The sequence below is a fragment of the Lichenostomus cassidix genome, unplaced genomic scaffold (genome assembly GCF_008360975.1).
Source record: "Lichenostomus cassidix isolate B80296 unplaced genomic scaffold, HeHo_3.0 HiC_scaffold_46, whole genome shotgun sequence".
In the NCBI taxonomy this organism is placed as follows: Eukaryota; Metazoa; Chordata; class Aves; order Passeriformes; family Meliphagidae; genus Lichenostomus; species Lichenostomus cassidix.
The window spans coordinates 2,186,041-2,200,653 of NW_028147597.1; the positions used below are offsets into that span (position 1 = coordinate 2,186,041).

General features: G+C 52.5%; 1 protein-coding gene across 1 annotated transcript; it reads right to left on the reverse strand.

Annotated features, from left to right (window-relative positions):
- Nucleotides 1-12,087: 12,087 nt before the first annotated feature.
- On the reverse strand, nucleotides 12,088-14,570 carry LOC146421947 (olfactory receptor 14A16-like). Its single transcript, XM_085046954.1, has 2 exons — nucleotides 14,463-14,570; nucleotides 12,088-13,043 (listed from the first exon to the last, which is right to left on the reverse strand). Exon 2 carries the CDS (start codon nucleotides 13,018-13,020, stop codon nucleotides 12,088-12,090), a length of 933 nt encoding a protein of 310 aa, XP_084903080.1. The 5' UTR covers nucleotides 13,021-13,043; nucleotides 14,463-14,570.
- Between the last annotated feature and the right edge of the window lie 43 nt (nucleotides 14,571-14,613).

A 14,613-nucleotide genomic window follows, 5' to 3' on the forward strand; every position in this document is an offset into this window, starting at 1 on the left:
CCTTTATTTCCACACTTCTTCCCCTTTTCCCACACGTTTCTCTGCTCTTTCCCTTTGCTTTCCACCATTTCTTTCCCACTTTTTACCCATTCCTTTGCTTTTTCCCTCATTTCTTTATCCTTTCACTCTCATTCCCCCTTTGCCCTTTCCTCCATTTTTTTCTGTTTTCATTGCTCCTTGATTTTTCCCCAATTTCTTTCCTTTTTCCCATTTCTTGGCTTTATTATTGCCAGAATTTCCCGTTTTCTTCATTCTTTGCTGTTTTCCCACTTTTCTTTGATTTTCCACAATTTCTTTCCTTTCCCTCCACTTCTTTTCTTTATTAACCCAATTAATTTCCGTTTTCCTTTTTTTTTTTGCTATTTTTCTCCCTTTCCTTTATTTTCCCCAATTTTTTTATTTTATTATCCTAAAAAATTGCCATTATAATTTTTCTTGATTTCCCCCTATTTCTTTCCTTTCCCCCGATTCCTTTACTTTATTATCAGAATTAATTCCTGTTTTCCCCTTTTTCTTCATTTCCCCCATTTCTTTGCATTTTCCCCCATCTTTTAAAATTTTACCTTTTCCATCTCTCCCAATTTTCCTGCCTTTCCCATCTTTCCTGATCTGTGGCTCCAATTCCTGCCTGGGCTGTGGGATCTCCTTGGGGAGGTTCTGGAGGCTCTGGAGCAGCAGCACCCTTGGAAGTGGTGCCTGGACCATTTCCCTCTGGAACCTGGGGAGGGAACTCCAGGATCACCCCAGAATCACCCTGGAATCACCATGGTTTTCCCCAAATCCAAGATATTTCCCTCTCAATTCACCACATTTTCCTTAATCCACATTGTTTTTTTCCCAAGTCCACCATAGTTTCTCCAAAATCTACCACATTTCCCCAAATCCATGTTGTTTTTTCCTTTATCTACCCCACTTCTCAGAAATCCACCATAGTTTTCCCCAAATCCACCCCATTTTTCCCAAATCCACCATTTCCCCCAAAATCAACTTGGTTTTTTCCCCAAAGCCACCATGTTTTTCCCAAATTCCCCCTTATCCCCAAATCCCTCATATTTTCCCCAAATCCACCTTGTTCTTCTCTAAATTCAACACATTTTCCTTAATATACTGTTTTTCCCTAAATCCACCATTTTCCCTAAATCCACCAAGTTCTTCCCCCAAATCTACTCGGTTGGTTTTTTTTGCCCCAAACCCACCATGATTTTCCCAAATCCATCTTATTTGCCACAAATTCCTTGTTTCCCCAAATTAACCCCATTTGCCCAAACCCACTACATTTTCCCCCAATCCCCTGTTTTCTCCCAAATCTACCATATCTTCTCCAAATCCCCCATTTTCCCCAAATCCCCCATATTTTCCCAAAATCCACCATCCCCCAGACCCACCCAGTGCAGAATTCCAGCCCCCTAAATCCATGGAATCCTGGAGCGGGTTGGGTCAGACCCTGTTCTGGTCCCACCCTGGTGTCCCCCCATTCCCAGAGCCCCAGGATCACCCCAGACACACTCGGGGAAGATGATGACAGAGCCAGACGAGGTCAGGGCAGCCACAGGGACCTCCCGGGGCACCACCATGTCCAGGAGCTCTGGGATCTGCAGCGGAGGAGAGCAGGGATGGGACCTTCTCCATGGATTGGACCTTCTCCATGGGGATGAGGAACTCAGCATTAGAAGGCCCCAGAGATGGTGGGATCATCATGGATGAGGAACTCAGCATTGGAGGAGCCCCAAGATAGCTGGAGTTTCCTACCATGGATGAGGGCCACAGCGATGGAAGACCCCAAAGATGAGGAACCGAATGTTGGAGGAGCCCAAAGAGGACCCCAAAGATGGTGAGACCTCCTTAACATGGATGAGGGAATGTTGGAGGAGCCCAAAGATGGTGGAATCTCCTCAACACGACCAAGGGACTTGAGGACCCCAAAGATGATGGGACCCCCTCGATTTGGATGAGGAACCCAACATCAAACGAGTCCAAAGATGGTGGGATCTTCTCCCCATGGATGAGGAACTCAGCGCTTCAGAAGCCCAAAGAGGACCTCAAGGATGTTGGGACTTTCTCCATGTGGATGAGGAGGTGGTGAAGCATTGCAAAAATGGTGGAATTTCCTCAACATGGCCAAGAGACTTGAGGACCCCGAAGATGGTGGGACCTTCTCCCCATGGATGAGGGAATTTTGAAGGACCACCCCACTCCCCTCCCCCCATCCCCTCAAGCCCCTCACCTTGAACACTCCCTTCTGCAGGTTCTTCTTCCCAGTCACTGCCTCCAAAAAGCTGTGGTAGAACCTCATCCGGACCTTGCGCCGCTCCACCAGCAGGACTCTGATGTCCCTCAGGGTCAGGGCCACATCCTCACCTGACCCCAAGCACCGCGACAGGAGGGACATGGTGGCCTGGAGGGCACCCTCCACCCTGCGCCGGGGCAGCCCCAGCACTGTTGCCACTGCAAATGTCTGGAGGGGATCCAGGTTCCCTGGGAGGACATGCAAAATGGCGGTTGGGGTGTCTTCAAGGGGGTTTGGGGTTTTCTCATGGGGTTTTTGGAGTTTTTCAAGGTTTTATGGGGTCTTGTTGTGGTTTTTGGGGTCTTCTTGGGGGTTTTGGGAGGCTCCTTGTGATTTTATGGGATTTTCTCATGCTTTTATGGGGTCTTCTCATGGGTTTTGAGCTCCTCTCACATTTTTTTGAGTCTTCTCAGGGTGTTTGGGGGTCTTCTTCCGGTTTCATGAGGTGTCCTTGTGAGTTTTGGGGTCTCCTCATGGGTTTTTGGGGTCTTGCTGTGGTTTTTGTTTTTTTGATCTTGTAATGTATTTTTTGCTTTCTCAGCAGGTCCTTTTGGGGTCTCCTCATGTTTTATTTCAGATTTCCTCATGATTTTTTGGTTTCTCCTCACATCTTTCAACCTCAAACTCTCCATTTCCCACCCCATTCCTCAACCCTCCCCCTCCAGCCATGTCCATCCCAAAATCCTCCCCTCTCACCAGGCAGGAATTCCCGGTCATCCACCAAATTGTGCCCCTGGACCAAATTCCTGGCTGGGCAAAAAATCGGCCTCCGCGTTGTCACCTCCATGTCCCCAACCCGTGCCTGCCAGGGCACCACAGCCAGGGTACCGAGGGTCGGGATCCGCACCCCCTGCAACTGCAGCTTTTGGGGTTTGGGGATCTGCAGCCCCTGCAAGTGGAATTTTGGGATTTTGGGATCTGCACCCCCTTGAAGCAGAATTTTGGGATTTTGGGATGAGCCAGAGGTGGCCTTGACCCCCGGGAGGGGACATGGGGGCAAGTCCAAGGTGACCTTTCTCTGCGGCAGGAGCTGGTCCAGGACAAAGTCAGCCACTGCATCCCAAATTTCCTTCCGCTCTGGGAATTGAGGGAAACTGAGTCAGGATCCTGACAGATCCCGACATTCACAGGGGTCCAGGGGGTGCCAGTACCTTCAGGGGTGGTGGCTAAGGCCACCTCTGTCCAACCCCAGAGATTGACCTTGGTCCTCCTGGTGGTGGGAGGACAGAAGCTCATTCTGCACTCCCTCGGGATTTGGGATTGGGATGTGGAATCGGGATGTGGAGTCTGGGATGTCCCACCACCAGACTGGCTCCCACTGTGTCCCCAGGACACTCTGTGACACCACTGGTGATACCAGTGGTGGCACTGTGACCTCAAGGGGACCTCTGTGATGTCACGGTGACACCATAGGGACAGGGGCTGGGATATGGGGATGGGGGATGGAATATGGAATGGGGAACATGGAATGGGGGACATGGGGGCTGTGGGATGGGGGTTGTGGGGAGGGACATGGGGGGTGTGGGACAAATGAGATGGGACATGGAACTGAGGACAGGGGATGGGGGATATGGGGGATCTGGGATGGGAAACATGGAATTGGGACAGGGGGATATGGGGGGTGGGGGATGGAGGATGTGGGATGTGGAAGAAGAGGGACACAGGGGAACAGACATGGAAGGGGAGATGTGGGATGGGGGCATGGAATGGCAGACAAGGGGCACGTGGGAGATGGGACATGGAATGGGGACATGGGGGAAGGAGATGGGACATGGAATGGGGACCACAGGACAGGCACAGGGAATGGGGAACATGGGGGATGTGGGGGACATGGAATGGGGGAATGGGATGAGGGACATGGGTGACTTGGGGGATGGGGGAGATGAAATGTTGGACATGGAGTGGGGACTTGGGGGATGTGGGATGGATGACAAGGGACACATGGGGGACATGGGGAACATGGGAAAAATTTAATGGGGACATGGAAAGTGGACATGGAAAGTGGACATGTGTTGTGGTTTGACCCTGGCCAAATGCCAGGCACCCATGACATCTACTCACTCACTCTCCCCTGCCACAGCTGGGTAGAGGACAGGAAAAAAAAGTTAATACACACAGGGCTCATGAGTTGAGATAAGGACTGGGAGATGCACCAAGGACAGAACAGGCTCCTCTTAAAGTTACAAAGTGAAATTTATTGCTAACAGAGTCAGAGGGAAGACAATGAGAAGTAAAAAAAAACCCTCAAATACACTGTTTCTCTGCTCACCCCCTCCCTCCTCCCCACCAGCAGCACAGGGGGACAGAGTATGGGGGTTTGGTCAGTTCATCACTGAGATCTTCTTCCACTGCTCAGGGGGAGAAGTTTTTTCCTCTGTGTAGCCATGGGGTTCCTCCCACAGGAGGTAGTTTTCTGTGAACTCCTCCACAAGCAGCAGCTCACCTGAACCTGCTGCAACATGAGCTCCTCCCACGGGCAGACAGTCCTCCCAAAACTGCTGCAGCGTGGCTCCCTCCTCCACAGGGTGCAGCCCTCCGAGGCCAGGCTGTTCCATCTCGGGAGCAAAGCCTCTCTCTCCACTGGGACTCCCACTGGATCACAGCCTCCTCCAGGCATCCACCCGCTCTGGCATGGGCACCTCCCCACAGGCTGTGGGTGGATCTCTGCATTCCCTATGGACTCCATGGGCTGCAGGGGGACAACCTGCTCCCCCCATGGTCTTCACCACGGCCGGCAGAAGATTGTCAGCTCCAGTGCCTGGAGCACCTCCTCCCCCACCTTCTCCACTGACCTTGGTGTCTCCATGTTGTTTTCCCCTCACATATTCTCATCTCCCCCTCCTTCTCTGGCTAAAAAGAAGTGTGTGCTCACATTGTTTTGATTTCCTCTTGAATATGTTTTCACAGAGGCATAACTGACATCTCTAACTGGCCCAGCCTTGGCCAGCAGCATGTCCATCATCTTCAGAGCCATCAGATTGGTTCTACTGGACACGGTGAAAGCTTCCAGAACATTCCCACAGAACACACAGGAGCCATCTATGTGCTATCCCACCCACTAGATAAAATTGGGCTAAGCAAAACCGACTCATGAACACAGGGGTGCATTTGCTCCCAACCCTTCAGCCACTTCTTCAGACCTACCACAACAGCCTTTAAGGGTTTAAATTTCCCCTAGATGCTAAAGATACCTTGCTGATCTTCTGGGCTAAGCAAAACCAACACACTCTGCAGTGTCACAATGGTCTCAGTGATTCTATGAGGTCTTGTAGTATCTTAATGGACTCCACGATTCAGTGGGGACCTGCAGTGTCACAATGGCCCCTTGGTTCCATGAAGCTTTGCAATGTCACTGTTGCCCCTTGGATCCATGCAGCCCCCAGTGTCACAACAGCCCCTTGGTACCATGGCCTGGTTTTTTGGTGGCAGGGTGGCCACAGAGGTGGCTTCTGTGAGAAGCTGCTGGAACCTTCCACCATGTAGGGCAGAGCCAATCCCTGGTGGCTCCAAAGGTGGACATGACACTGGCCAAGGCTGGGCAATTATAAATGGTGGTAATGCCTCTGTGGTAACAGATTTAAGGAGAAAGAAATAACCAAGAAGTTGTTGCACAGTTGTAATTGCGACCAGAGAAGAGAGGAGTGAGAACATGTGAGGAGAACAGCTCTGCAGACACCAAGGTCAGTGAAGGAGGAGGGGAGGAGCTGCTCCAGGCACTGGAACTGGGATTCCTCTGCAGCCCTTGGTGAAGACCATGGTGAAGCAGCTGTGCCCCTGCAGCCCCTGGAGATCCATGGGGATGCAGAGATCCACCTGCAGCTCCTGGAGATCCATGGGGATGCAGAGATCCACCTGCAGCTCCTGGAGATCCATGGGGATGCAGAGATCCACCTGCAGCCCATGGAGGAGGAGCCCAGGCCGGAGCAGGGGGATGCCTGGGAGGAGGCTGTGACCCCTGCAGAGAGGGGCTCTGCTGCCCAGCTGGAGCAGCCTGTCCTTGAAGGACTGACCCCGTAGGAGAGTGACCCACGCTGCAGCAGCTTTGGGGGACTGTTGCCCGTGGCATGGACTCACATTGCAGCAGTTCACAGGGAGCTGCTGCTGGTGAGATGAACTCACATTGGAGAAGTTCCTGGAGAACTCTCCCGTGGGAGGAACCCCACAGTGCAGCAGGGGAACAACTCCTCTCCCTGAGCAGTGGGAGAAATCTCAGATGATGAACTGACCAGAACTGACCATTCCTGTCTCTCTGCTCTGCTGGGGGAGGAGATAGAGCTGGGCAGGAGGGAGAGGTGGGGGGAAGACACTTCTAAGGTTTTATTTTACTTTTCCTGCTCTGATTTTGTCAGCAATAATTCAATTAATATCTCTAATTTGAGCCTGTTTTTCCCATGACCATATTTGATGAGGGATCTCTCCCTGTCCTTATCTCAACTCCTGAACCCCTCGTTCTATTTCCTCTCCCCTGTGCAGCTGCAGAGGGGAGTGAGAGAGAGGCTTTGATGGGTGCCTGGCATCCAGCCAGTGCCAATCCACTACATCTTGTTCTGTACATGTCATGTATACCTGAAAAATGTTTTGAAGAGAAAAACACATTTATTTTTGAAGAAAAAAAACATATTTATTATGGCTTCATCAACCTTTGAAAGGTAACTTGGGTTTCTTTTGTTTGGTTTTGTTACTTCAGGCTTCAGACCCATTAATTGCAGCCTAACTGAAGATGTGTTTCATGGCATAGAATAGATGAATCTACCACAGAGAATGAAGTGTCATGGTTTAAATGTAATTCTCTTTGGTTTGTGACTTATGGTCCTTATAAACCCACTGTCCAAGGGCTGCGTTTGCAAGGTGGAGTGTGAAGCACAGGAAGTTTCTCTGGATAATGCTGCACCCCCAACTCTCCAGATGCAGAAATGGGCCAGAATCCAGCATTTTGAGTGTGATTTTGGGCTCCTGGCCTTGCCCCAAAGGAGAGACAGGATTTTCCCTGTAGTGTCTACCTGGAGCAGACAGAACAGGTGGGAAGTGTTTGCAGAGCCCCTGGGAGGGAATATTGGGGTTCCTGTCAGCAGGATCCTTGTGCAGCTCAGGCTGGGTGGGCAGCAGTTCCATCTGCAGCTTCCATGTGCTGCTCCAGCTGCTGCTGCTGGGGACTCTGAGGGAAGAGGCCATGGGAGGGAGGGAAATGTTGCATGGACAACACCATGTCAATCCTTGCAAAAAGCCTTTCCAGTTTTCCCTTGGATCTGAGATTCCAGGGCCCACAGCTGGGCTTCAGAGTTCTACTGATTTTTATTTTTCAGGTTTTTGAGCAGAGCTCTGAATTGGGCATCTCTTGTCACTTTTGCTGCTCTCCTGATCTGAAAAAGGATCTGTTCTCCTGTGAGCCACATTCTGAAGGGTGGTTGGCAACCATGGAATCCTCTGGGAAAGCACTTGATTGACTTCAGTGCCCTGGCTGGAAAGCTCAGCCTGAGGAAAGAACTGTTCCAGCTGCCTCTGTGTGTGTCCAGTTCCTCACAGCTGAGTCCCTGAACACACATACTGGATTTTAGGGGTTTATCTTCCCCTCCTGTTTGCTTGGTGATGGTTATGGGGCCCTTTAGAGCAACATCTGACCAGCCCCTGCCCCAATCCTGTTTTATTCTCTCTTCTTTGGAGTTGACCTGCTGGGTTTGACATGGAAATTGGTGGTGTCTCCTCATTCTTCCCTCCACCATCAATGGTAACTTATATTAAACAGTGAAAACTGCCTCGTTTATCTGCTGGGGATGAGGTGAGGGGGAGAAAGTTAACAGGGTTTGTTTTCATGAGCCTTGTGACAGTGAAGAAAAATGAGGTTTGTCATTTTGGTGTGATGCTGTGTATTGGGATTTGTGGGATTATTTTGTGTTGTTGTTATTATATATTAGTATTAGTTATTTGTATTATACTTCTAAATTTTACATTATTAATAGTGACTGGATGTCTGTCAGAGGCTAAAATAGTTCATGCCTCAAACATTGTTATAAAGTTTTGCTCATTATAACAAAAACTGTATAAGGAAGCTACAATCAAAGAAGCCTCCCTGAAGATACCTGACTAGGACTTTGGACTGAGAGTCAAACTGCTGAGATTAGATGAAGGGAAACCTATTGTTCATTCATCTCAGGCTGAGGGAAAGGAATGCATCCACAAAGGCCAAACCCACCAGCTGTACTGAGAATCATCCCTGGCTGAGTTTGGGGTGGAGGAGAGCACAGCTCACAGGTTTGCACAGACTGCCCCTCCAGCTGAGGAGGGGAGGAGGAGGTTTGGGGTGTGTGGTGTAACCTCTGGTCACCCATGAACACCTATCCATCCTCTGTCACACAAACTGCCCAGCTGTGGAACCCCCAACCCCACAGACCACATCCACAGGACTTTCACATGAGAGGAGCTGAGGAGAAGTCACAATCCATCAAAGACCCCCAAATGCTAGGCCTTGCACCACAGGAGTGCAGGTGATGCAAGCAGAGTCTGCTGCTAGAGACTGTCCCCTCCCCTGGGGGGACATGCCTGGACATTGCCCTTGGCCTGAGTGTATATTAACCCATGGCATTCTGTGCTTTTGGGGGGACCATCACCAGCAAGAAGACCAGCTGGAGAGGATCAATGCAACATTGTTGGGATCCACAGATGGTGATATTTTCTTTATTCTGTCTCTGTCACCCTCTTTCTGTCCCCCCCACCTCTCTTCCTACTTTTCCTTTTCTCTCTCTTCCTCTCTCTCTCTCATATTTACAATGAAATAAAACCCATACTATTGACTGGAATAAGGTCTTGTTTGCACCTTAAGTCAGGCAGAGGTATTTCCAAAGAACCTTAATAACTGGATCTTAACAGGGCCTCGTGAAATTAAGAGAACCATAGTGACACTGCATGGCACCATAGAGTCAAGGGGCCATTGTGAGACTGTGAGGCTAAACGGAACCAAAGAGCTAATTCTGACACAGCCAGGCCTTACATAACCAAGGGGACATTGTTATACTGCAGGGACTCCTGGAACATGGGGAAAAATTGTGACACTGTGGTGCCTCAGGGAACCAATGGGCCATTATGATCCTGTGGGGCCTCATGTACCTCAGAGGCCACTGTGACACAGCAAAGCATTGTGAAACTAAGGGGACACTTGTGACACTGTGGGGCCACATGGAATCAAGAAGACTGTTGTGACACAGCAGGATCTTGTGTAACCATGGGTCCATTGTAACACTGTGCAACCAAGGAGTCCATTGTGGTACTCTGGGGCCTCATGGAATCAAGATCATTGTAACACTGTGTGACCTTCTGGACAAAAGGAGTCAATGGTGACACTGTGGGACCTCATGTAAAGATGGGGCCATTGTGACATTTGAGGGCTCCATGGAACAGAGGGGTAAATGTTACTCTGTGGGGCCTCGTGGAACCATGGAGATCACTGTGACACTGCAGGACCTCATAAAACCAAAGGGTCATTGCTACACTGTGGGGACTCATGGAATGAAGGAAACAATTTTGACACCGTGGTGCCCCATGGGACCAATTGGCCATTTTGGCCTTATGGAACCAATGAGACCATTGCTGCACTGTGAGACCTCAGGGAACCAAGGGGCCTTTGTGACATTCTGGAGCCCCATGGAAACCTGGAGACCATTGTGACACTCTAGAGCCTCATGGAACCATGCTGACAGCAGGTTGGCTGCAAGTATGAATCTGCTGGAGGGCAAGAGAGCTCTGCAGAGGGACCTGGACAGGCTGGATCCAGGGGCCAAAACCAGCAATGTGAGATTTAACAAGACCAAGTGCCAGGTCCTGCACTTTGGCCACAACAACCCCTGCAGTGCTACAGGCTGGGGACAGAGTGGCTGGACAGTGGCCAGGCAGAAAGGGAACTGGGAGCACTGATGGACAGCAGGCTGGACATGAGCCAGCAGTGTGCCCAGGTGGCCAAGGAGGCCAATGGCAGCTGGCCTGGATCAGGAATGGTGTGGCCAGCAGGAGCAGGGCAGTGATTCTTCCCCTGTACTCGGCACTGGTGAGGCCTCACCTCGAGTGCTGTGTCCAGTTCTGGGCCCCCAGTTTAGGAAGAACATTGAGGGGCTGGAGTGTGTCCAGAGAAGAGCAACAAGGCTGGGGAAGGGTCTGGAACACGAGTGCTGTGAGGAGTGGCTGAGTTTGGAGTTGGGGTTGTTTATCCGGGAGAAGAGGAGGCTCAGGGCAGACAAGGTGCTGTTAGGTCACAGGTTGGACTTGATGATCTCAAAGGTCTTTTCCACCCTCGCTGATTCTGTAATTCTCTGAAAGCACCCTTGAAGCAGTTGCAGGATGAGCCCTGGGCCTCCTCTTCAGAAGGTCCAGCAGCCCATGGCCCTCAGCTTCTCCCCACAGGCCCCAAAGCCCATCCTGTCAGTCCTGCAGAGCCTCTCCAGCTCCCCCTCACTGCCCCACAACAGGGAGCCTCACAGCCACACACAGCAGTCCAGATGTACCCCCTGGCCTGTGCTGCCTCTGGCAAGGGAACAGCACGAGGCACTGCAGGACCCTGCAGACAATTCATGAAGCACTTGTAGGATGATCCTGCTCACCAAGGGATGTTCCCATGGTGCCAAGTCAGTAACTGAAATGGGGAGTGGGGCCAGAGAGGAAAGGGCAAACAGGGATGGACTGTTCGCAGGGGAGGGGACAGGGATGGGCAAGGGGAAGAAATGTGGATGAGGAAAGAGGAATGAAAGCAAAGGTGAAGCAAAGGAAATGCTCAGGGCTGTTTGGGGGTGGCTGCCAGGCAGCCCTGGCTCTCAGAAACAACATCTGCAGTGGGACAGGAAACTCACAGGTCATGGGAACAAACTTTCTGGCTGACTTCAGAGGTCACAACAAAGCTGAGTGGTTTCCCTCCCATCCCCAGCCCTTGCTGGCCCCCAGGGCTGATGGTGTTTGTGCTCACTTGGGTTCATCTCCCCACACCAACAGCATGGGGTGCTCACGCCTGCTGTGTGCAATGCAAACAGGGCTCCTGAGCCAGTGCTGCCGTGTCTCTGCCTGGAAGGATCAAGCAGCTCTGGGAGCTGGGGGAGAGGCCAGGGCTGCCAAGGGGGGATGTTGTTGGCAGCTCCATGAGGACGCTCTGGGACGCTGCCCTGGGCTGTCCAGCGCAGTGGGGATGGATCAGCCCCTGCTCTGCTGCTCCTTCCCGGCTCCCCCAGGGACCTTGCAGAGCCCCAGCCATGCTGTTTGCCCCCAGCCTGCCCACGGCCACCCTGCAGCTGCTCACGGGGGTTTTCTCTGCTCAGCATTGGCCTGGGCGTGTTCTGGAGAGAGCCTGGGCAAGGAGCCTCGAGCCCCCAGGCCCTGCCCTGAGGCGTCAGCTGAGCCCCAGCAGTGCCCATGGCCTGTCCCTGCTGCAGCCCCGGCACTGCCACCCCCAGCACTGGCAGCGACCCCGAGAGCACTCAGGCCCTACAGCAACACGAGGGCCAGCAGGGCAGCGGGGCAGTGGCACGGGAGCAGCACCCCAGACATTGCTGCTGCAGCTCCACAGAAGGCAACAAAGGGAGATCTCTGGTGAAAACTTGGCTGGGAGATCATTTAGTTTGTTAAGAGCCATAAAGAGCACAGCTCCTCATTGACTCAGTATGTGGAGACCACAAAAGTATATAGAAAAAAAATTAGAAATGGCACAACGACTTTTATTTGTGAATGTTAAAAAACTAAAACATAGGAAAAACCGCCCACAACCACACCAACAGAAACTATCAAAGATGACTCATATAATAAGTGATTTTCAGAAATTGGCAAACAGTTTAATGTCTCTGAAATTGTCCAGTCATCAGTCTCCACACTGCAGCCTTGAGCTCCTGGTTCCTCAGGCTGTAGATGAGAGGGTTCAGTACTGGAGGAACCACTGAGTACAGAACTGACACTGCCAGATCCAGGGATGGGGATGAGATGGAGGAGGGCTTCAGGTAGGAAAAAAAGCCAGTGCTGGTAAACAGGGAGACCACAGCCAGGTGAGGGAGGCATGTGGAAAAGGCTTTGCACCGTCCCTGCTCGGAGGGGATCCTCAGCACAGCCCTGAAGATCTGCACATAGGAGAAAACTATGAAAATGAAACATCCTAAAAATGGAAAACTGGAAGCCAGAAGTAACCCAAGTTCCCTGAGGTAGGATTGTGAGCAGGAGAGCTTGAGGATGTGTGGGATTTCACAGAAGAACTGGCCCAGGGCATTGCCATGGCACAGGGGCAGGGAAAATGTATTGGCTGTGTGCAGCAGAGCATTGAGAAAGCCACAGGCCCAGGCAGCTGCTGCCATGTGGGCACAAGCTCTGCTGCCCAGGAGGGTCCCATAGTGCAGGGGTTTGCAGATGGACACATAGCGGTCATAGCTCATGACTGTGAGGAGGAAATACTCTGCTGACATCATGAAGAGAAAGAAAAAGAGCTGCACCGCACATCCTGAGTAGGAGATGTCCCTGGTGTCCCAGAGGGAATTGTGCATGGCTTTGGGGACAGTGGTGCAGATGGAGCCCAGGTCAGTGAGGGCCAGGTTGAGCAGGAAGAAGAACATGGGGGTGTGCAGGCGGTGGTTCCAGGCTACAGCGCTGATGATGAGGCTGTTGGCCAGGAGGGCAGCCAGGGAGATGCCCAGGAAGAGGCAGAAGTGCAGGAGCTGCAGCTGCCGTGTGTCTGCGAATGGCAGGAGGAGGAAGTGGCTGATGGAGCTGCTGTTGGACATTTTCTGTCTCTGGCCATGGGGACCTGTTCATGGGGAAAAGACAGTGACAAGTCAGAGAAGACTATCCTGGGCAATGTCCAAGCCCTTGCTCCCAGCCCTGCCCCTCCCACTCTGTGTCACCCAATTTTCCTTTTCTCAGAGCTCTTCCTCCAGCCCCATGCCTGGAGCTCTGCTGGGATCTGGCCCTGTTGCTATGACAAGCAGTGGCTCTGCCCATGGACACCGAGGAGTCAGCTCTGCTCTGCAGCAGTGGTCATGGCAATGGGGGACAGGGACCAGTCCTGGGTTGGACTTCATCAGACCAAACTGCCCCTAAGACAGAGGAGCTTGGCAGCATCTCCTGTCCCAGGGCTAAGGAACAGTGACAGCCAAAGGCACTTTGAGAGGATTTCCTGCTGTGCTCAGGGAGAAGAGAGAGAACTGTGCGAGGCAAGAGGATTGGCTGTAACTCAGTGGAGGGTGAGGGGAGCTGCTCTGCTGCTCCATCTGTTCCCAGCTGCCCTTTCTGAGATCAAGGGCAGTCACTGTGTTCCCCTGAAAATCACCCTGACACAGCTGAGAGCAGAGGGACTCACAGCAGAGCCAAATGGCTCAGCCTTTCTCAGACTATCAGCCCCACTCCTGGCCAAGGACACTCCTGTCCCCCAGTGTCCCCTGGAAGGCAGCTCCCAGCTTGGATGGACACCCCGAGGACACACCAAGGGTCCTGGCCATGGAACTGCTTGAGGAGAGTCATTTCATTGCCAGCCTGCCAGCCTGCCCTGCACAGAGCTGCCCAGGGCAGAGGGAGCTGGGACACCTCATTGCTGTGCTCACCCTGCACAGGAGGAGCCCCAAGGGCTGCGCCTGACCCTGCAGCTGCAACTGCCATTGCCAGAGAGCCTGTCAGCAATGCCAGGAGCAGCTGAGCAAGGCAAGGAGAGAGACAGCCGAGCCCTGAGGAAAAGCCTTTCCCTGCCCAGCCCTGCACAGCCCCTCGCAGGCAGCAGCAGTGCAGGACAGTCGCCCTCAGGCCCTGGTCAGCAGGGAATGGGCAATGGCAGGAGAGATGCCCTTCATCTCTGGTGCTGCTCTGCCGGCCCAGGAGGGGACTGAGGGCCCCGAGCCCCCGGGCTGAGGGCTGTGCTGGCTGCCTGGGGACACAAGAGCTCTGCTGCTCAGGGCAGCTGGCAGATCCCCTGCCCTGGCAAAGAGCCCTCAGGGCTGCAGGAGCTGCTCTGCAGGACAGCCCTGGGCACCCCTGGCTGCACCCCCAGCTTCCCAGCCTGCAGCCATCCCTGGCAGCAGGAGCTGTCCTGCCCTGTCCCTCTGACGGTGCCCAGGGCAGCCCCGCTCTGCAGCACATCCTCCCCCAAACCAGAAACACCAGCAGAGCCATCCTTACAGTCAGATCAGTGCTGTCATGTGTCAGCTTTAGAAGATCCCTGCAGCCAGAGACTTACTGTGTCAGAAGCTGTGAAGATTTCTCCATGAATAAGCTCAGAATTGTCCTTCCAGTTGCTTTGAGCTTCTGTCTGCTTCCCTCCTCTCAGGTACCTGCAGGCAGCACCCTCAGCCCTGCTGGGCTGGGAGAGAAACTGCTCCTCAGGAGAA